We start from the raw sequence: 19,045 nt of genomic DNA, 5'->3' as shown, positions 1-19,045 counted from the left end.
AGAGAGAGAGAGAGAGAGAGAGAGAGAGAGAGAGAGAGATTCCAGAGTTGTGGTTGTAATCTGCCCAGGGTGGGTGCTGGGAACTAAACCCATGTGCGCCTCAAGAGCAGGGCACACTCTTAACCACTGAGAAACTGCTTCAGACTCAGCCTTTAAACTTTTAAAGGGAGAAAAATGAATGAGAATTTTATGTGCTGTTGGACAAAATAGGAGTCTTTGGAGTTGAACACACAGCAAAGTTTGTTCGTCATTCTTGCTGAGTGTAAAGGGTCCAATCCAAGCTGAGGTTGGGGAGTGGCGCTGTGGACCGGAGCACATTGTTCCTTAAGACATTGTTAACTGGGTGATTACGTCACCAGATTCTTTTTCTAACTTGATTTACCAAAATAGAATTTTGTAGGAATTTGAGGTTGACCTAGAGCAAGATTAAAATATCCCTTTATTTTATATAAAGGGCCACTCCAGTTCCATTTGAAGTGGCCCTGTGTATAAGAAAATTTTTAGACATCAAATAAGTTGTAATAGTTTAGTAACATGAAAGCAATTCAGAAGACAAACCTTTCTCTGTATTCAGATGATACCATGTTACCTATAGAAAATTCCACAGGTTATACACACAGACACACAGATATATACACACACTCAAATATATAAATTTAGTTAACAACAACAAAAACAATTCAATACTCACCTTCATGTTTTGGTGTTGTTATTGAAGTAAGTGCTGGCACCAAAAGTGTTTTGGCTACTTCATTGTTGGTCACTCCTAGTTTGATAAGATAGATGATATTATTAACCATAAATTTCATCAGCCAAGAAATGGATAAAAATCAAGTTAAGAAATGGCCTGCAATCAATCTTCAGATTGCTAAGGAACCCTTGTTTTTTTTTACTATTTCCCCTCCTTATTTTATATAAAGAGGAATGTGTTCATTAATTATTAAGAGTGATTTTACCACACACAATTCTAGTATGAATGATGAAACAGCAAGTTTCTATTGTAGATTTTCACATTGCTACAATCATTTAAGATGCAAAAAATGTGCTACAAAAACTAAATTTTAGTGGTTTAAAGATCACTTTGGTTTTCCATGCTTTGGGGAGGGGGAATTCAGTCAAATAGAATCATGAAATATAATTTTTATTTCAGAATTATATTTTATTTCCTTAGCTTAGTTGTTCATAGTAATGGAAATTCTATATTAACCAGACATAAATGAAGTTGAAAACTTCTGTAATTAATATGCTCATTCATTAGATGGTCTTTGAATTCCTATTATATAAACTTCAGAGGCCCAAATAGTTCTTTCTCCTAGTATAATATGTATATGTGAAGCAAGATTATAATGTGTTTCACAGTAAACAAGGGATCTTCTTCCTGAGTACTAAAGGCCATTGGAAAGTATGTTGAGAAAGAAGCAAATGTTACTGAAGAATAACTGTCAAGTCATGAGCTGTGTCGACTGCATGAGCCACATCACTGTCCTTCACTGATTTTCATGCCCTTAGTACTTGTTTACTTAGAAGACTACTTATTAAAGCCAGGAATTATTCTTGAAATTACTCAGAGTAAGAAGTTGCTAGAAGAAGTTGCCCACAAAATATTTCAGGAAGCCCTGTTCAGATAAGTCTGACACCTCACAGAGAGCAAATCTGTCTGCCTGCCTGCCTGTCTGTCTGTCTGTATATGCATACATGTGTACACCTGTATGCTTTAGATGAGAAGAGTTAATACTTCTGGATTGTAGCTAACTTATCAGTAACCACTTTCATATATGCATAGCACTTGACATTTGGTATGGTAAATTTCTCTTTCTGCGCTGAATGCATTAAAATTCTGAAGAATAAATACACATCATTAATTATGAGGACCTAATGGTAGCTAATGGAAACTGTGATTTGTGTTAATTTCAAGTTTATAAACAAGTGCTTTCAAGAATTGTTCAGAGAAACAGACTGAAGTTGACATAAACATAAGTGGATATCATATATGATAATGTTTCAGAATTCTATTGTTTAGTGAACTCATATTTATAACATTTTCTGCAGATTGTTCATTTTAAACTCAAACTTATGGACAGGAAGATAAGAGAGAAAAGGAGAGATCCTATGAAGAAAGGTACATATCCTGTTGAAGTTCCACTTAACCATATAAGGGAGTTTGTGAGACTTCTGTTTTAAAATCTGTTATTGGGCTAGAGAGATGACTCAGTGGTTAAGAGCACTGGCTGCTCTTCCAGTGGTCCCGAGTTCAATTTCCAGAAACCACGTGGTGGCTCACAACCATCTGTAATGGTATCTGTTGCCCTCTTCTGGTATTTCTAAAGACAGCTGCTACGGTGTATTCACACACATAAAATAAATCAATGTTTTAAAAAAGCTCTTCTTTACAATTTTATACACCTGTTTTCTACACATAAGACATGTAACTTAAATGTCACCATAGCAGAACCCTACCTGAAATATTTGGCTGGAAATACTTTTGATTGTATTTGAAATTTAATGCCTATTTACTACTTGAGATTTTAGTATTACTTCTGAAAACTTTTATTCTTTCACCTAATTTATCTCATTAACACCACTGCACTGTCAACCTTCTTATTTATTTGTTTGTTTGTTTGTTTAAGAAAAGAAAGCAGAGTCAGAGAGGTAGCTCACTAGGGAAAGGCACTCACTGCCAACCTGCTGACCCAAGTTCAATCCCCCAATGCATACAAGGAAGGAGCACACGCGTGTGTACCCACAGAAAGAATGAACAAATATAGTGAAATAAATGTTTTAAAATAAAAGCAGGAAGTGCATCTCCTTTTTGGATATCTATCTCCACCCCTTCCTAAAGAGAAAGCAGAAGATGGTGTCTTTTGTAGACAGATATCTAACACTCTCCACTGATGAGATGAGAGGAGAGAAATTACATTCAAATGGGCTTATTGGAGTCTCTTAATCTTAAAATCTTTCAATTGAGTATTCTGGTATCTGGGTTTTGTGTATAACTGAAAGCGTATACAAGACTTTCATTTGAATTTTCACTAATTATATCATGTTGATAATGCTATACCTAATCTCCAAAGTAGAGACATTGACTATCAAATGCTTCTGAAGCAAGATGAATAGCAATCAACATTAAAACAATTTTTTTTTCAGATCTAGTTTTGCATGCTGGAAGTTCATTTTCTGATGGTGAAATGCTCTGTCTGCCAGATGGTACCTTTTGACTCCCACTGTTGGACCTTTGCACAAAATGCACAGGTCACTTGATGGACATGAAGGGACAGGTCAAGTCCTGTCTGTGATTAGGCAAGGCTCTGAAAGCAAGCCCGGCTCCAGGCTCAGCTGGCAACCACTTCTGCCATTATGACTCTGTTGCTACACGAACAATACTTTTCTCAGTTGCACACATTTTTTTTAACGTTTCCTGTGAATTAATTAATGGAATTAATGCCATTGGCAAGAGAAAGGCAGTCATAAGCTCTGTGAAACAAACTCTCTTTTGACTTTTAACCATAGAAAATCTGATTATGAAAGCTGAAAATGAGAGAAGAACCAGCTTTCTATAGTTTTTGTTTTGTTTGTAAAAACTCTTACTGTAGGTAAGAGCACTGTGTTGGCCTTAAGATAGGAAGAATGAGGAATGGTGTGTGTGTGTGTGTGTGTGTGTGTGTGTGTGTGTGTGTGTAATATTTTAGCCTATATCATGGCTGTCTAGGGGGTGGGTCAGCATATAAATATACTAGACAGTTAAGTTGTTCATATACCTGGTGTTAAGAAGTCAAACACACTGACATGCTACTTTGAACATGAGGGTCTGAGGTAGATTTTCCCTCCTACTCATTACTGTGTATGACTTTGTTGCCTTTAGGAGAAAGGGCTCAGCCAGTGAGCATATTCCAGTTTACCTTAGTACAGAATGGTGTTAAACAAGCTAGGGTAAAGCATCTCATGTCTCTAGTGTTCTTCCCCTATTGATTAGCACTTCCACCCACCCTCTTCAGCTGCCTGGTCATTCTCTTAGCAGTTTCTTCCCTACCAGACTTTCTACAGTGCAGGTGGGGCTGTCTTTCCTACTTGGTTGCCTCTCTACCACACACTGTCACTTGGTCTCGTCACTGGTCCCAGAATGCACTTTGTTCACCCATCAGCCCTCTCTCATTATTATGTTCTTGGCTACTAGATTATGTCACTTAGAAATTCTCTACATTGATCAATATTCATAGTAATTCAGAGGGTAGGTCTGATAATGGCACTGTAGTTTTGCAATAACCTGTCCCCAAAGATGAGACATATGTTTAATGTGGCTTCTGTAACATTTTACAGATTAAAGAAATAGATGGAAGTGAGAAGAAAGAAAGCGCCACAAAGGAGGAGAGTACAGATGGATAGAATCTGTAAAAACTGATTAGGGAGGCAGATATGGGAGAATAAGTAAAATATTCCTCACTTTACAATATATCTGAATATTTTTATGATGTAAAGTTTATATGATTTATTACAATTTTATATGTGAAAGTAAGCAATTTATATTCACTGGGAAAACTTTTGGGGGACACATGCCACAGCTTAATTTTTATTAAATGGGTAATATAAATTATTAGGAATGCCTCTCCAAGTAAATTTGAAGGAATATATGGGCATACATTTGTGTGTGCTACATTATGTTCAAGCGTGCTACAGCCTTGCTTCATGACCAACTATAGGACACTCCCGTTGCAAAGTGAATAAAAACATCTGCTTTCTCTGCCTTAACATGAACAGGTTTGAAATAACATCTGAACTCAGCAAAACAAGGTTTGTTTCTGGTATCACAAATTAGAATTCTGTCCAAATTCTTTTCAGCGAACACTTGTCTTTATGATTCATGTAACTAAACATGGTTCCAGGGTTTGTGTTATCATCCAGGTAGCACTTTTGACCACAGCATCATCTTGAGGTGGGGGTTGGGAGTTGGATGCAAGTCAGCATTCAGGTTCTCTGTCTTGGTGCTTATATAAATCTTACTGCTTGCAAACATAATGCACTCTTGCCAACTTAGAGCTGATTTCAAATTGAATCAGTTGAAGCTTAAGGAAGGAAACAAATAGCAATGCTTTGTAAAAAAACAAAATAAACCAAACCCAAAAAACAGCTGGGCTAACTGTCTATACACAGAAATGAGACAATCCTTCAAAATGAAGCACAACGTTCAGGAGGTGGCTTGAGACTTCCTGGGCTTTGACATCTTAACTGTGCCCTTTGGAGCTTGTCTTTGGTGGAAATAAGATTCTCCAATATCCTGGAACTAAAATCCCCCATGCTGCACTTGTGTATGCTTTTTCCTGGTTTGGTCAAGAAGTTCTGTGAGGACTGGTTTGTTTTCATTGTAGAATCAAGCAAGGTAGAAATAGATGCTGCCAGTAATACCTTTTGTCTGTTAAATTACCACCCTATTCAAGTCCAGGTTGGCTTTGCATTTTGTTTTGTTTTGCTTTTGTTTTTATGATTCCTTTTTAATTTTTTATGTGCATTGGTGTTTTATGTGCATGTATGTCTATGTGAAGGTGTCGGATCTCCTGGAACTGGAGTTACAGATGGTTGTGTGCTGTGATGTGGGTGCTGGGAATTAAACCTGGGTCCTCTGGAAGAACAATCAGTCCTCTTAACCTCTTTGTATCTCTGTAGCCCCGTGAGTCCATATTGTTGATGTGCCTGTTTGTGAACCTGATTTTAGAGTAAAGATTAAGGAAGGTAAAAGAGATGAAAACTGTAGAGGTAGGATTTCAGCCATCATACTCTCTAAATACTTAACTTTTTGATAACTAATTAACAAGTTTATTTTTTTCCCCTTTTGAATACTGAGCTTGAATGAGATGCCTTATTCATCCCCCCACCCCCCGTGTTTCAAGATAAACAACTTAGCAAATATTGGCTTGAAAAATCCTTTGAGGGTTTGAATGATCATAATGGCTTTTCTTTTGTTTTCCCCTTTTGATTTCCCTTTGAACAGGATCTCTCTGTGTAGGTCTTGCTGCCCTGGAATTTGGTATACAGAATAAGCTAGCATCAATCTCACAGGGATCTATCTGCATTGGTCCCTCCCCCTCCCAATGATGGAACTGAAGGTAAAGACCACAAGTCCCAGGGGCATTTCAACATCTTACAGATGGTTAAGTAGTCTCCTTTAATACTTTTCCTGGCATAGTTGCTGCCCTATCCAGTAATAATCATGGTAACATTGCCACAGAAGTCTACAAATTAAATCTTTTATTAGCACATAATGACCCGTAAAATCTGTCTGTCTGAACACTTTCCAATTATTAGCTATGCTATGTAGGTGGAGAACCAGGTTATTTACAAAGATATTTTAGGACTTAGGTATGATAATTGTTTTCTTTTCTAAAAATAAACTTTGTTTATGTAACTGTCACAATGGGAGCATTCCCAAACAGGAAGTGATCTAAGGGTGTCGGTAAGGAAGCTCAGCAAGGTCTCCAGATGCTACATTCTACTCAGAACTATAGAGGAATTTTTAAATAGTAAATTATTACTTAGTTTTGTAACAATTGTTCCCCATAATACATTGTATACAATCTACTTACTAATTTTGCTTTTAAAAGGAAAACTACATTCTACGTAAAAAGATCTTACCTTCAGGAGTTGTTTCATCTGTTGATTTGTTAAGACTTGTTACTGACACAGTGCCTGGTGTTGTGGCAGATGCTTTTGTTGTGATTTTTTCTATCGGTGATGGAGTAGAATTATTTTGAATACCTAAAAAAATATGTTTAAGTAATTTCATTATTATTTATGTTTTTAATCAAGAGAGTACTCAGATATAGTAAACTAGTATAATTGAGTTGTGTTATCTGTCTTTGTATCTATCACATATACATGTGATGCATATTGTGATATAATGTATAGGTTTTCTTTTAATTCAGTTAGTAGAACATGGATTTGGGACCAATTTCCAAGTTGTCACCAATTGATCTTAGCTCCTGGGTGCATTGGCCTCTCTCAGTGGCGTGGATTCTCCTGGATGAATGGCAGAGCAGTCAGTATTTCTATAGCTACATAATAACTGAGAGGACTAATGAAAAATGAGGAATATGTGAAGTTTAACACTATTTTTAGTATAACTGACCTTGCCAGAGAAAATAATTACCTGTGTGATCTCTAGAGAGTGGATGTTTAACCATATATTTTCATAGCACACTACAGTCATTCATTACTAAGATGCTAATACTTGTATAATACTTGTATATATGTCCTTGATAATTCTTTTTATTTCTTTTTCTTTTTCCTTTTCTTTTTTTGGTTTTTCGGGACAGGGTTTCTCTGTGTAGTCCTGGCTGTCCTGGAACTCACTCTGTAGACCAGGCTGGCCTTGAACTCAGAAATCCAACTGCATCTGCCTCCCAAGTGCTGGGATTAAAGGTGTGCACCACCACTGCCTGGCTTTATAATTCTTTTTATTTTTATAATGTTTTTAAATTTTTTGCTTTCTCTCTATAAAGTATAAATTAAAGAGATATGTAATTTATTGTAATTTATATAAAACATATTTTATACCATATAATTTATACTTTATGTATTTTTAAAATATGCATATATTTGTTGTATCTTTTATGCACATAAGTTCTATATTTGGTATATTTTATGCTTTGTTTAATTTTTTAGCATATACTTTGTCATCTATGTATGCAAACACAAGAGAGAAAGGATGAGACCTTACAAAGATGTACAATAAACTGCAAACTAAACAACTGTGATAAGTCAAGTCATGAGGTCACCATAAATTCATATTTTTAAATTGTTTAGTTCTTTAAATTGTACTTATGCTTAGGCAACCAAAATTATGGAAATGTAATCATGAGTTTTAGCCCACATTTTATATTTTTAATGACAATTCTTACTACTTCCTTTAACACATATGAGGAAAACGGTCTATAACAGGCAGAAGACACCACTGCATTACTCTGTTTCCAAAGTGAAAGCTATGAGGCTCAGCTCTCAATAGTCTATGAAGAAATTAGTTCCTAACACTATTTTAATTCTCTAAGGCTTGGCCTCATATTTTATAGGTCTCTGTCTCCATCTCGGTCTCCATCTACCCCCTCCCTTTCCCTCTGTGTGTGTGTGTGTGTGTGTGTGTGTGTGTGTGTGTTCAACCAGAAGTGGAATTGTTCCTCACTCAGAACTACTGGAGGGCCCCAGCCTCTCCACAGAAGTGAGATGTGGGCACATAGTATAAACACAGTAAATTGATGAGTTCAGGGATGTGAAGACATCAGCCACCGGAAGAAGGCACTACTCTCTGTCTGCCTTGAATTTTACAGTGCGTAGAGTAGATTATGTTAAGCAGATGGCTTTAGAGCAATGAGGACTTAGGTTCATATCCTGAACTAGATACGTCCTAACAGTAAATGTGTATCAGGATGGAACCTCCAATTTACTTTCTTTGACTCTGTGCCAACGTAATCTTTGGCATGTCCAGGGAAGTGCAGAGTCTCGGATGTCCTGAGGTAGATGCATTTGCTGTTCATTTCATAGCCCTGAGGTGCCCAGGAGTGTTAGCTCCGGTAGCGACTTTGTTTTTGGACACTGTAAATGGAAATTGCTTGATGCATCGGCTCAGGGAGATGTGCTTAGCACATGCAGAAAGGAGAGCTGCATTTTCACAGGCTTTACAGAAATCAAGCGGGAAGGGTTTTCTCTCTGGAAGTAGATCTCACACCTTCCCTTTGGCCTTTCCAACCCCTGTCCCCCACTTCCCCACATTCAGCAGGGAGATGGAACACACATGGGTAAGCTATCCCCTGTCTCGGCCATGTTGTTCTAGCTATCTTTCTTTTAGTGTTTCATCACCTAACACTAATTTCTAAGTTTAGTTTGAAGTGGGCCAATTAGTCAAAGACAAGTAAGTGTACAATGCCACGTAGACTGTTAATTAACTTTACTAGTCCATAGCTTTGTATGAGCCCTGTATGTAGACTTTTCCAGTGGGAACAATTTTAATTTCTGAACACCACCACCATCTCTAGAGATATTTCTTCCCTCCTTCCCTTCCTCCCTCAACAAATAGGATGACTACTTGTATGAAAATCATGATCTGATAAAGTAAAAGGCTCTGCTGTGTTCCTCTTGGCATCAACCTCGAGTACCATTTACTCTGGCAGGGACCATGGTAGCAGTGTACAGCAAATACCACAGGACATATTGTGGGTTATATGGTTGTACTCTGCAAATGCTAGTGGTGAAGAAAACAACAAGGACTTATTTGTTTATTGAGAAAGTGTTACCCTATAAGGGCAATTCCTTTTTAAAGTCCTCTGTAGACTATTTGTCCAATGAGAAAGAAAAAGAAGAGCTGCATATACAAGAAGCATCTTCGGTGACTCTGCCCAGCATTCAGGATGGAATCCTTTTTGTATTCTAAGGTCGCACAGCTTTGCTTAGAAAATGAATTATTTTTTTTAAAGATTTATTTATTTATTTATTTATGTGTGTGAGTACACTGTAGATGCCATGAGCCATCATGTGTGTAGCTGCTGGGAACTGAACTCGGCCCCGCTCGTTGCTGTCATTCACTGTAGCTGTCTTCAGACGCACCAGAGGAGGGCGTCAGATCTCATTACAGGTGGTTGTGAGCCACCATGTGGTTGCTGGGATCCGAACTCAGGACCTTTGGAAGAGCAGTCAGTGCCCTTACCCACTGAGCCATCTCGCCAGCCCCGAAAATGAATTCTTAAAGGCTGTTTTCAACTGGTAGAAAATTCGGAGCGTTAGCATTTCTGTGATCTTTATTATATGATAATATATTTTTATATAGTCATTTTCTCTGAATTTCTGCAGGTTTAGGGGCTTGAGAGAAACAAAGAGTCATGAGTCTGGGAAAGTGGCTGAAGATTCCAGAAGCCCCAAACCCAGTTTTATAGAAGGGGTGGAGTGCTGGGTGAGGCCTCCGAGCAGCCCCGCTGCAGGGAAGGGCTCTGTGGACCTGCTAAAGCTTCTGCAAACCAACATGCCAAGGTGAGCTTCTCTTCCTTGTCTTTCTGTCTTTTTTGGTTGTTGTTGTTAGTCATCCTTGTTCCTATAAGTAACCCTTCATGCTTTGTTTTTGTTAGTAACCCAATAAAAATTCACAGTAGTTTGACTTTGTTCTGTGATAGGTTCCTTTCTGAGATGTATAGATGTTTCTGCGTGTGTATGCATGAACATTTGCGTTCATGCTCAAGAGTGTGTGTGTGTGTGCGTGCATGTATTTGTGTGTTGTGTCTATCCATGAAAAGTCTGTCATACAACAAGAGGATTTCTGTCTTTGCTCCCAGCTCCACAGTGATATTTTTGTGCACTTATTCTCTCCACTGTGTCCGAGAAAGTATTCACCATCTTTTTCTGGAAGTGAAATGTTCAGAGGAAAGGTTTATACTCCCAGAGGAAAATACTCTTTCTGAGGTGTATGGTCTCAGATGACCAGTTTGATGGCAGCCTTTCTCAAAGTAATGGCAGCCCTTATCTTTTGACATAAGACATATCACCAATTCACTGCCAATGAAATTAGGTGCAAGTAATTTTATTAAAAAAATAACTTAATGTACAAGGATGCAGTCAAATGTATGCTTATATTTTATTTCTCATAAGAAATAAATAAGACATTCACTAGCTAAAGAGCCATTTAACTTGATAAACAGTTATTAAGCATCTATTTTAACAAGGGCTAAAAAAAAAAACAAACCAAAATCAAAAATCTATGTGTTATATCTAGAGAAAGTCAGTGTTCTGCCACCTAAATTGGATCTGTATAATAATTAATGCACAGAGATGGCTGAACGCAATCCAAATAACATAATATACCTACAATAGCCAATAACTTTGTGAGGGAGAGATTTTGAGAGAAATTGGATTATTAGGCATAATATGGAAATGTGTATTTCATATGCCAATGGAAGGGGAGATCAAGAGTAACAAATAAATTTAGGGCTGTAGCAGGACCCGGAAGGCCCTCTCAATTGTGTCTGACAAACTTAAATCTTTGGGAAATAAAGACAGGAAAATCCCATTTTAAATGAAGCTTCAAAGCTATTGAAAACTTGAAACCCAGGCTTTTGATGTACAGTTCATTCTCAATTAAAGCTAAAAATACTCCTGAAGGAACAGAAGTCGTAAGAGGGCTTAGATAATTCTTATGTGGAATTAAGTGGGCTGGGAAGAGAACTAACAGGAAAATCTCATCCCTCTCTGGAAAATACTTCGATAAGTGGAGAAATTCTGCACCTGAAAGAGCCATCTCCTTGGGTCTCCAGCCATCTGTGTGGTGAGGATGGAGTGCCAAGCCTGGCAGGCTGCAGGCAGTGACAGGTGTCTCAGCCACCTGGCCCCTCTGGGGACAACAGGACTCAGGGCTGCATTGGTGAGTTTGTTAAACACAAGACATTATCTGCAAATGGACCTGGGGATCTGAGGCATTTTGGCTGACAAGCAGAGAGCTTTGAGGGGCCAGAGGCTGTTACAGGGCCAATTCTCTCCACCCATCAGTATCCCATTCAATACTAAGGGGTGATGCCAGCAACTTTCCATTTGCTAATGTGATTCTTTGAAGATTGTGTTTAATAATGAGGTATATTTAGACTTGGGAATTTATTACAAGACTTTTTATATCATGTGCTGAGTTAGATTGATGAGCATCTACACCTCTTAGGCACACACTGGTTATGTTTAATATTCATAGGGCTAAAAGTGAGAGGCTCAACAAACAACCGTTGCATGCTCTTGGACTTTCAGACCTCTGTGCTAGGATCCTTTCCCAGAAGCGATTCTGAGTCCGGAGATGAGCAGGCTTTACAGAGCTGTGTTGACATCTGTTTCATAACAAGGCGCTGAGACTCAGCTTCTCCTAAGTTCTGTCAAATGTCGCAGACTGGGCTCCCGGGTCATCTCTGGGATCAGTTGTGTGTCTTCCTGTTTTGTAGGAGTGCTGCCTTGCGCCTCCCCTGGGCCCTGCCAACCATAAGCTCTCTGCCTGTTGTCATCAATCTGCCCCTTCAGCCTAATTCCCATTCAGTTCCTGGGTCCATTAACTTTCCCAAAAGTTTCTCCAGAAACACAAGCCCCACCAGAGACTTCTGACTTCCAGATCACCCTAGCCTGGAATGGTGACTTTCACATTGGAAAGAGCACACTCTTTTTTTTTCTTGCTAAGTTGGGAATCTTGTGAATCACCATGCTCATTTTAGCAGCTAAAACGAAATGTTTTGTGATGAAAGGGTGAAGTTGAAGAAGGAAGGGTTTTCTTTTTTTTCATTTTCTGAAAAATTAATGATAGTTTTTCTCTTCCTAAGTACAAAGGTAAATTATAGTTGATTATATTTATAAGGTACAAAACTGATGTTACAATTATTTCTAAGTAGAATGTGGAATAACTCAATAAGAATATCGAGCACAAAAAAAAAAAACCCTCAACTACTTATTTTTTTTGTGGTTGGAATTTTGAGATTTACTCACAGTGATGTTAGAGGATATAAATACATATTTTTCAGTATTCATCTCTGAGAAATGTCAATTGTATTCTCTAGTCTAATTGAGAACCTGTGCTTGTCAGCCATCACAGACAGATCCCCATCTCCAGCCTCCATATCCACCTTGCATCCCTTGCCTTCTTTCCATAAGATTACTTTATCATACAGATCTTTTACTTGCTTAGTTGGAGTCACACCAAGGTATTTTATATTATTTGTGACTACTGTGAAGGGTGTTGTTTCCCTAATTTCTTTCTTAGCCTGTTTATCCTTTGTGTAGAGGAAGGCTTGTGTAGAGGATTTGCTTGAGTTAATTTTATATCCAGCTACTTTGCTGAAGTTGTTTATCAGGTTTAGGAGTTCTCTGGTGGAATTTTTGAGGTCACTTGGTATACTATCATATAATCTGCAAATAGTGATAATTTGACTTCTTCCTTTCCAATTCGTATCCCTTTGATCTCCTTTTGTTGTCTAATTGTTCTGTCTAGGACTTCAAGTACAATATTGAATATGTAGGGAGAGAGAGTGGGCAGCCTTGTCTAGTCCCTGATTTTAGTGGTATTGCTTCAAGTTTCTCTCCATTTAATTTGATGTTGGCTACTGGTTTGCTATATATTGCTTTTACTATGTTTAAGTATGGGCCTTGAATTCCTGATCTTTCCAAGACTTTTATCATGAAAGGGTGCTGGATTTTGTCAAATGCTTTCTCAGCATCCAATGAGATGATTTTTTTCTTTGTGTTTGTTTATGTAGTGGATTACATTGATGGATTTCCATATATTGAACCATCCCTGCATACCTGGGATGAAGCCTACTTGATCATGATGGATGATTGTTTTGATTTGTTCTTTGATTCAGTTTGCAAGAATTTTATTGAGTATTTTTGCATAGATATTCATAAGGGAAATTGGTCTAAAGTTTTCTTTCTTTGTTAAGTCTTTGTATGGTTTAGGTATCAGAGTAATTGTAGCTTCATGGAATGAACTAGGTAGAATGCCAAAATCTGAGAAGATCTCAGAAGATGGGAAGATCTCCCGTGCTCATGGGTTGGCAGGATTAATATAGTAAAAATGGCCATCTTACCAAAAGCAATCTACAGATTCAATGCATCCCTATCAAAATTCCAACTCAATTCTTCACAGACGTGGAAAGAGCAAATTGCAAATTCATCTGGAATAACAAAAAACCTAGGATAGTGAAAATTATTCTCAACAATAAAAGAACCTCTGGTAGAATCACCATTTCAGATCTTATGCTGTACTACAGAGCAATTGGGATAAAAACTGCATAGGATTGGTATAGTGGCAGGCCGGTGGATCAATGGAATAGAATTGAAGACCCAGAAATGAACCCACACACCTATGGTTACTTGATCTTTGACAAAGTTGCTAAAACCATCCAGTGGAAAAAAAGACAGCATTTTCAACAAATGGTGCTGGCTCAACTAGCGGTTAGCATGTAGAAGAAGGCAAATCGATCCACTCCTTTCTCCTTGTACAAAGCTCAAGTCCAAGTGGATCGAGGACCTCCACATAAAACCTGATACACTGAAACTAATAGAAAAGAAAGTGGGGAAGAGCCTCAATCCTATGTGTACAGGGGAAATTTTCTTGAACAGAACACCAACAGCTTATACTCTAAGATCAAGAATAGACAATTGAGACCTCATACAAAGCTTCTGTAAGGCAAAAGACACTGTCAATAGGACAAAATGGGAACCAACAAATTGGGAAAGGATCTTTACCAATCCTATATCTGATAGAGGGCTAATATCCAATATATACAAAGAATTCAAGAAGTTCAGAGAAACAAATAACCCTATTAAAAATGGGGTACAGAGCTAAACAAAGAATTCTCAACTGAGGAATACTGAATGGCTGAGAAGCACCTAAAGAAATGTTCAACTTCCTTAGTCATCAGGGAAATGCAAATTAAAACAACCCTGAGATTCCACCTCATATCAGTCAGAATGGCTAAGGTCAAATATTCAGATGACAATAGATGCTGTCGAGGTGTGGAGAAAGAGGAACACTCCTTCATTGCTGGTGGGATTGCAAGCTGGTACAACCACTCTGGAAATCAGTTTGGCAGTTCCTCAGGAAATTGGACATAGTACTACCAGAGGACCCAGCTATACCACTCCTGGGCATATACCCAGAAGATGCTTCAACATGTAATAAGGACACATGCTCCACCATGTTCATAGCAGCCTTATTTATAATAGCCAGAAGCTGGAAAGAACCCAGATGTCCCTCAACAGAGGAATGGATACAGAAAATGTGGTATATCTACACAATGGAGTCCTACTCAGTTATTAAAAACAACGAATTTATGAAATTCTTAGGGAAATGGGTGGATCTGGAGAATATCATCCTGAGGGAGGTAACCCAATCACAAAAGAACACACATGGTATACACTCTCTGATAAGTGGATATTAGCCCAGAAGATCGGAATACACAAAGTACAATTCACAAACCACAAGAAACTCAAGAAGAAGGAAGACCGAAATGTGGATACTTCTTTCCTTCTTAAAAGAGGGATCAAAGTACCCATGGAAGGAGTTTCAGAGACAAACTATGGAGCAGAGACTGAAAGAAGGACAATCCAGAGAATGCTCCACCTGGGAATCCTTTCCATATTCAATCATCAAACCCAGACACTATTGCGGATGTCAGCAAGTGCTGGATGACAGGAGCCTGATATTACTGCCTCCTGAAAGGCTCTGACAGTGCCCAACTAATACAGAAGTAGAGACTCACACCATCCATTGGACTGAGCATAGAGTCCCCAATGAAGGAGCTAGAGAAAGGACTCAAGAGCTGAAGGGTTTGCAACCCCTTAGGATGAACAAACAATATGAACTAACTAGTACCCTCAGAGCTCCCAGGGACTAAACCACCAACCAAAAAGTACACATGGTGGGACTCATGGCTCCAGCAGCATATATATAGCAGAGGATGGGCAAGTCGGTCATCAATGGGAGGAGAGGCCCTTGGTCTTGTGAAGGTTTATGCCCAGTGTAGGGGAATGCCAGGGCCAGGAAGTGGGAGAGGGTGGGTTGGTGAGCAGGGGCAGAGGGGAGGGAACAGGGTTTGGTTTTTGTTTTTGATATTTTTTCAGAGGGGTAACCGGGAGAGGAGATATCATTTGAAATGTAAATAAAGAAAATATCTAATAAAAAAAAGAAAAAAGATTATTTTACACATAAGTGGGGGGATGTAGCATGCATTTAGGAAGTCTAGAATACTTTACTGAGCAAAATGATCTCCAGCCTCAGGCATAAGATGATGCAGTGCCTTCCTTTTTACAGATTCCATGTGCTTGGTACACACCCTGCTGTATTCATTTCTGACTGCCTAACATAATCATCAATAGTTCTGGGGTAAGTGTGTATAACAGGTGACTGAGTTACTGATTTTTTTGTTCATTCACCAGTTGTGGCATCACTGCATCATGATAACAATACCCACGGAGGCTAGAAAAGGGCATTAGATCCCCTGAAACTACAGTTACAGAGAGTTATAAACTTCTAGGTGGGTGCTGGGAATCGAGCCTGGTTCTCTGCAAGAGTAGCTGATGCTTTTATCCATTGAGCCATCTCCCCAGTAGGACTGCTTTAGAGTTTTTATTATTTTTAAATGTGTTTTGAGTAACTTCTAAATTGCTTTCTATACTGGCTACCTTGAACTCCTGTCACCACCGTGCAGGAATTCTCTTACCCATTTCAAATCAGAGTCTCTCCCTCCTACAGTTCTTTCAGTTCCTCAAATATCTTGGCAATTAACCCTTGTCAGATGTGTGCTGTGCCATGCTTTCTCCAACCTCACCGATCTCTTCTTCAGTCTGTTGGCTTCCATGTTGTCCATACGCTTTTATTCTGATGCGACCCCACTTATTTACTCGTTTGTTTTGCTCGGGCTTGCTTGGAGCCATACCTATCTATGCTGTGTCCCATAGCTTTCTCCACGTGGTTTCTTCTCATTGTTAGACACTTTCATGTCTTATATACAAGTGCTGCATGATAAGATTTGAATTTAATTCTTTGACACATGGATATCTAGCTACCCAGTACCATTTACTGAGAAAGTAGCTCCTCTCAAAATGTGTGCACTCGGTGCCTTTGCTGAAAACCATAGCTTATGTATTCACTCTGGGTCATATTTAGTTCCATTCAATGATGTGTCTGCTTTCACAGCAGCAGTACACTATCTTAGATTCTATTGCTTCTCTGAGGACCTAGTTGGGTTGCAGCTATGAGTTTATTGGGTTCACGTGACTCCAAAGCTCATCTTAAGACTCTGACGAGCTGAAGAAGTGAGCAGAGAGCTCTAGGACAGACATTCCCTATCAGCAGATTTGCGGATCAAAAAGACATGCACACACAAAAAGAAATAGTTCCAGCTTAAAAAGAGGTCAAGAGATACAGTCATCTGTATTCAATATTAATTGAAGAAGGAGGAGAAAGCAAAAATAAAAAAAGGCCAGAAACAAATTGTGGAACTAATAACTGAAAATTTTGGAATCTATGAGATCTTCAAACTGAGTCCACCCCTAAAGAGGAGTTCATAAAGATATGTAAGCCAGACTACCAGAACTCAAAGAAAAAATCGAGAACAAGAAGAAGTAAGAAATTGCTAAGTAGTTAGTACTGTTTCATTACTCTTTCTATCCAGAGGATATAACTATAACCATAACAAAAAGCTTTCAAGTTACAAGAGAGCTAGAAGTGAATTTCTTAGCCCACAATTCATATGTGTGTGTGTTTGTGTGTACTTATATGTATATGTTTACATGTATGTGTATACAGTGGCCTTTATAAACAGAAGATAAAAAAAATTAAAGTAATTTATTAGAAAAGCAGAAGCATGGGACATGCCTAATGTAACTCTGGGCCTGTAGCTAGTTTTGAGCCCAGGCACTCACACCATCTATGTGGTCTTATACAAGTTGCTGAATATTTTAAATGTCTGCTGGATTTGATGCCGACGAGCCACAGAAGACTCAGATGTTAATGGTGTGTTTTCTGGATGACGGTGTTGGGAAATGATGGACTCTTTACATGGGCCTATTGGAAGGTCCTTCAGCCATTGAACAGGTGCATACAGATGGAAGGTTGTTCTCATGGGATTCCAGGATGGCTTATATAAGAGAGCTGGGTATAAAAGCTGATCTCTGTCTTTCTGCTTCTGGTCTCAGATGTAAACACAGTTTACTGGATAGTGTTTTACAGTACACCAACATATAATACAGCCAAAACCCGAGCAGATGCAGTCCCATGCCCTTGAGTCTTGAAAATGGAGTAAAAAGCCTTTTCTGTTTATGAAATTTGTTACCTCTGATATTTCATTATAATGATGAAAGGCTGTCTTGTATGGTGTCAGTTTTCAGTCTTATGGAAACAAATATCATAGAGTATTACATATAAAAGATAAATGAGAAAGTTAATGAGCTTGTTAGACTTGGGTTTAAGCCTACTAGAAACAGCAACCACATGAAGGGAATTTTAGAGTTTTATCTCAGCAAAACATAGAGTTTTGCTACTTGGTAATATTGCTGTAGTACATTTAGATAGACCAGATCTTCAACTCCATTAGTAGGTTCAAGTTAATAAAGCTTTTTTGAGGAAAACTTAACTTCTTTCAAAATTATAACCGGATTCTTCTAATCAAGTCTTTTTCTTTGGCGACCATTTGACTAATTTTATGTTATTTTTATTGTTCTCTTTTACTAGTATACTGATAACATTTGTTTCCAGAAACTGATTAAAGTAATTGGAAAGAAAGAATGCAGAGAAGAAAGTAAACTTGAGAGTTGGCCTCGAATGGTGAGAGAGAGTTACTATCTATCACATTTCAGTCAGAATTTGAGGAATACTTTTCCCAATGTGAGCATATGACTGTTGGGACCCAAAATTTCAACCAGGGTCCTATGGGTTGATTCTCACACTACATAATACCTATATGTTAATTCAATGACTAAAAATGTGTATTTTTATATATCAGTGAGCTCCATTAATACAATGATACTTAAACTTGCTAACCAATTTGTAGTATTTTGTGTCTCCTTCCTTGTTCAGGGGATATTTTGTTTGTAAATGGGGTGTTTCTCTTCCTAAAGTTGAGAGAGCTGTTGCCACAGGTCATCACATGGCTTTTAATAGCATCACAAGACTGAGTGAGAAATTTTATCTCTTTTTAAAAATCATCTCCTTCAAGTACAGAATCACTTTCAGCACTCATGACTGATATTATATAATTAAAAATAAATAAGCAAATATCCATATCCAGGGAGCCACAGCCCTTGAGGAGTAGTATAGAGGAGCTCTGAGTGTCAGCACAGAATCCTGATTTCTCTCTATGCATGTGTTCTCACACAGTGTCCCCACAGTGGTGAGAGAAAACTGATCAGACAGCATATGCTCAGAGACAGAACATCAGGTACTAATCTGAGATCAGAGATGAAATTGTGTTTCTTCTGTGTTTTCTATTTTAGAAGTTAGCTTTGTAATGTTTTATATATATATATACATATATATGTATGTATATATATATATATA

At 38.2% G+C, this 19,045-nt stretch overlaps 1 protein-coding gene across 2 annotated transcripts in view; it reads right to left on the bottom strand.

Annotated features, from left to right (window-relative positions):
- Positions 1–19,045, bottom strand: part of Emcn (endomucin) — a 90,572-nt gene that overhangs the window by 49,613 nt on the left and 21,914 nt on the right. For both annotated transcript variants that reach the window (XM_031375625.1, XM_031375624.1), the window contains exons 2-3: positions 6,622–6,744; positions 692–766 (exon numbers count right to left, since the gene is read on the bottom strand). In XM_031375625.1, coding sequence (XP_031231485.1) covers positions 692–766; positions 6,622–6,744 — 198 coding nt within the window. The remainder of the gene's footprint in view (positions 1–691; positions 767–6,621; positions 6,745–19,045) is intronic.

Source organism: Mastomys coucha, unplaced genomic scaffold (genome assembly GCF_008632895.1).
Source record: "Mastomys coucha isolate ucsf_1 unplaced genomic scaffold, UCSF_Mcou_1 pScaffold16, whole genome shotgun sequence".
Lineage (NCBI taxonomy): Eukaryota > Metazoa > Chordata > Mammalia > Rodentia > Muridae > Mastomys > Mastomys coucha.
This window is presented reverse-complemented; position numbering and strand designations above follow the sequence as displayed.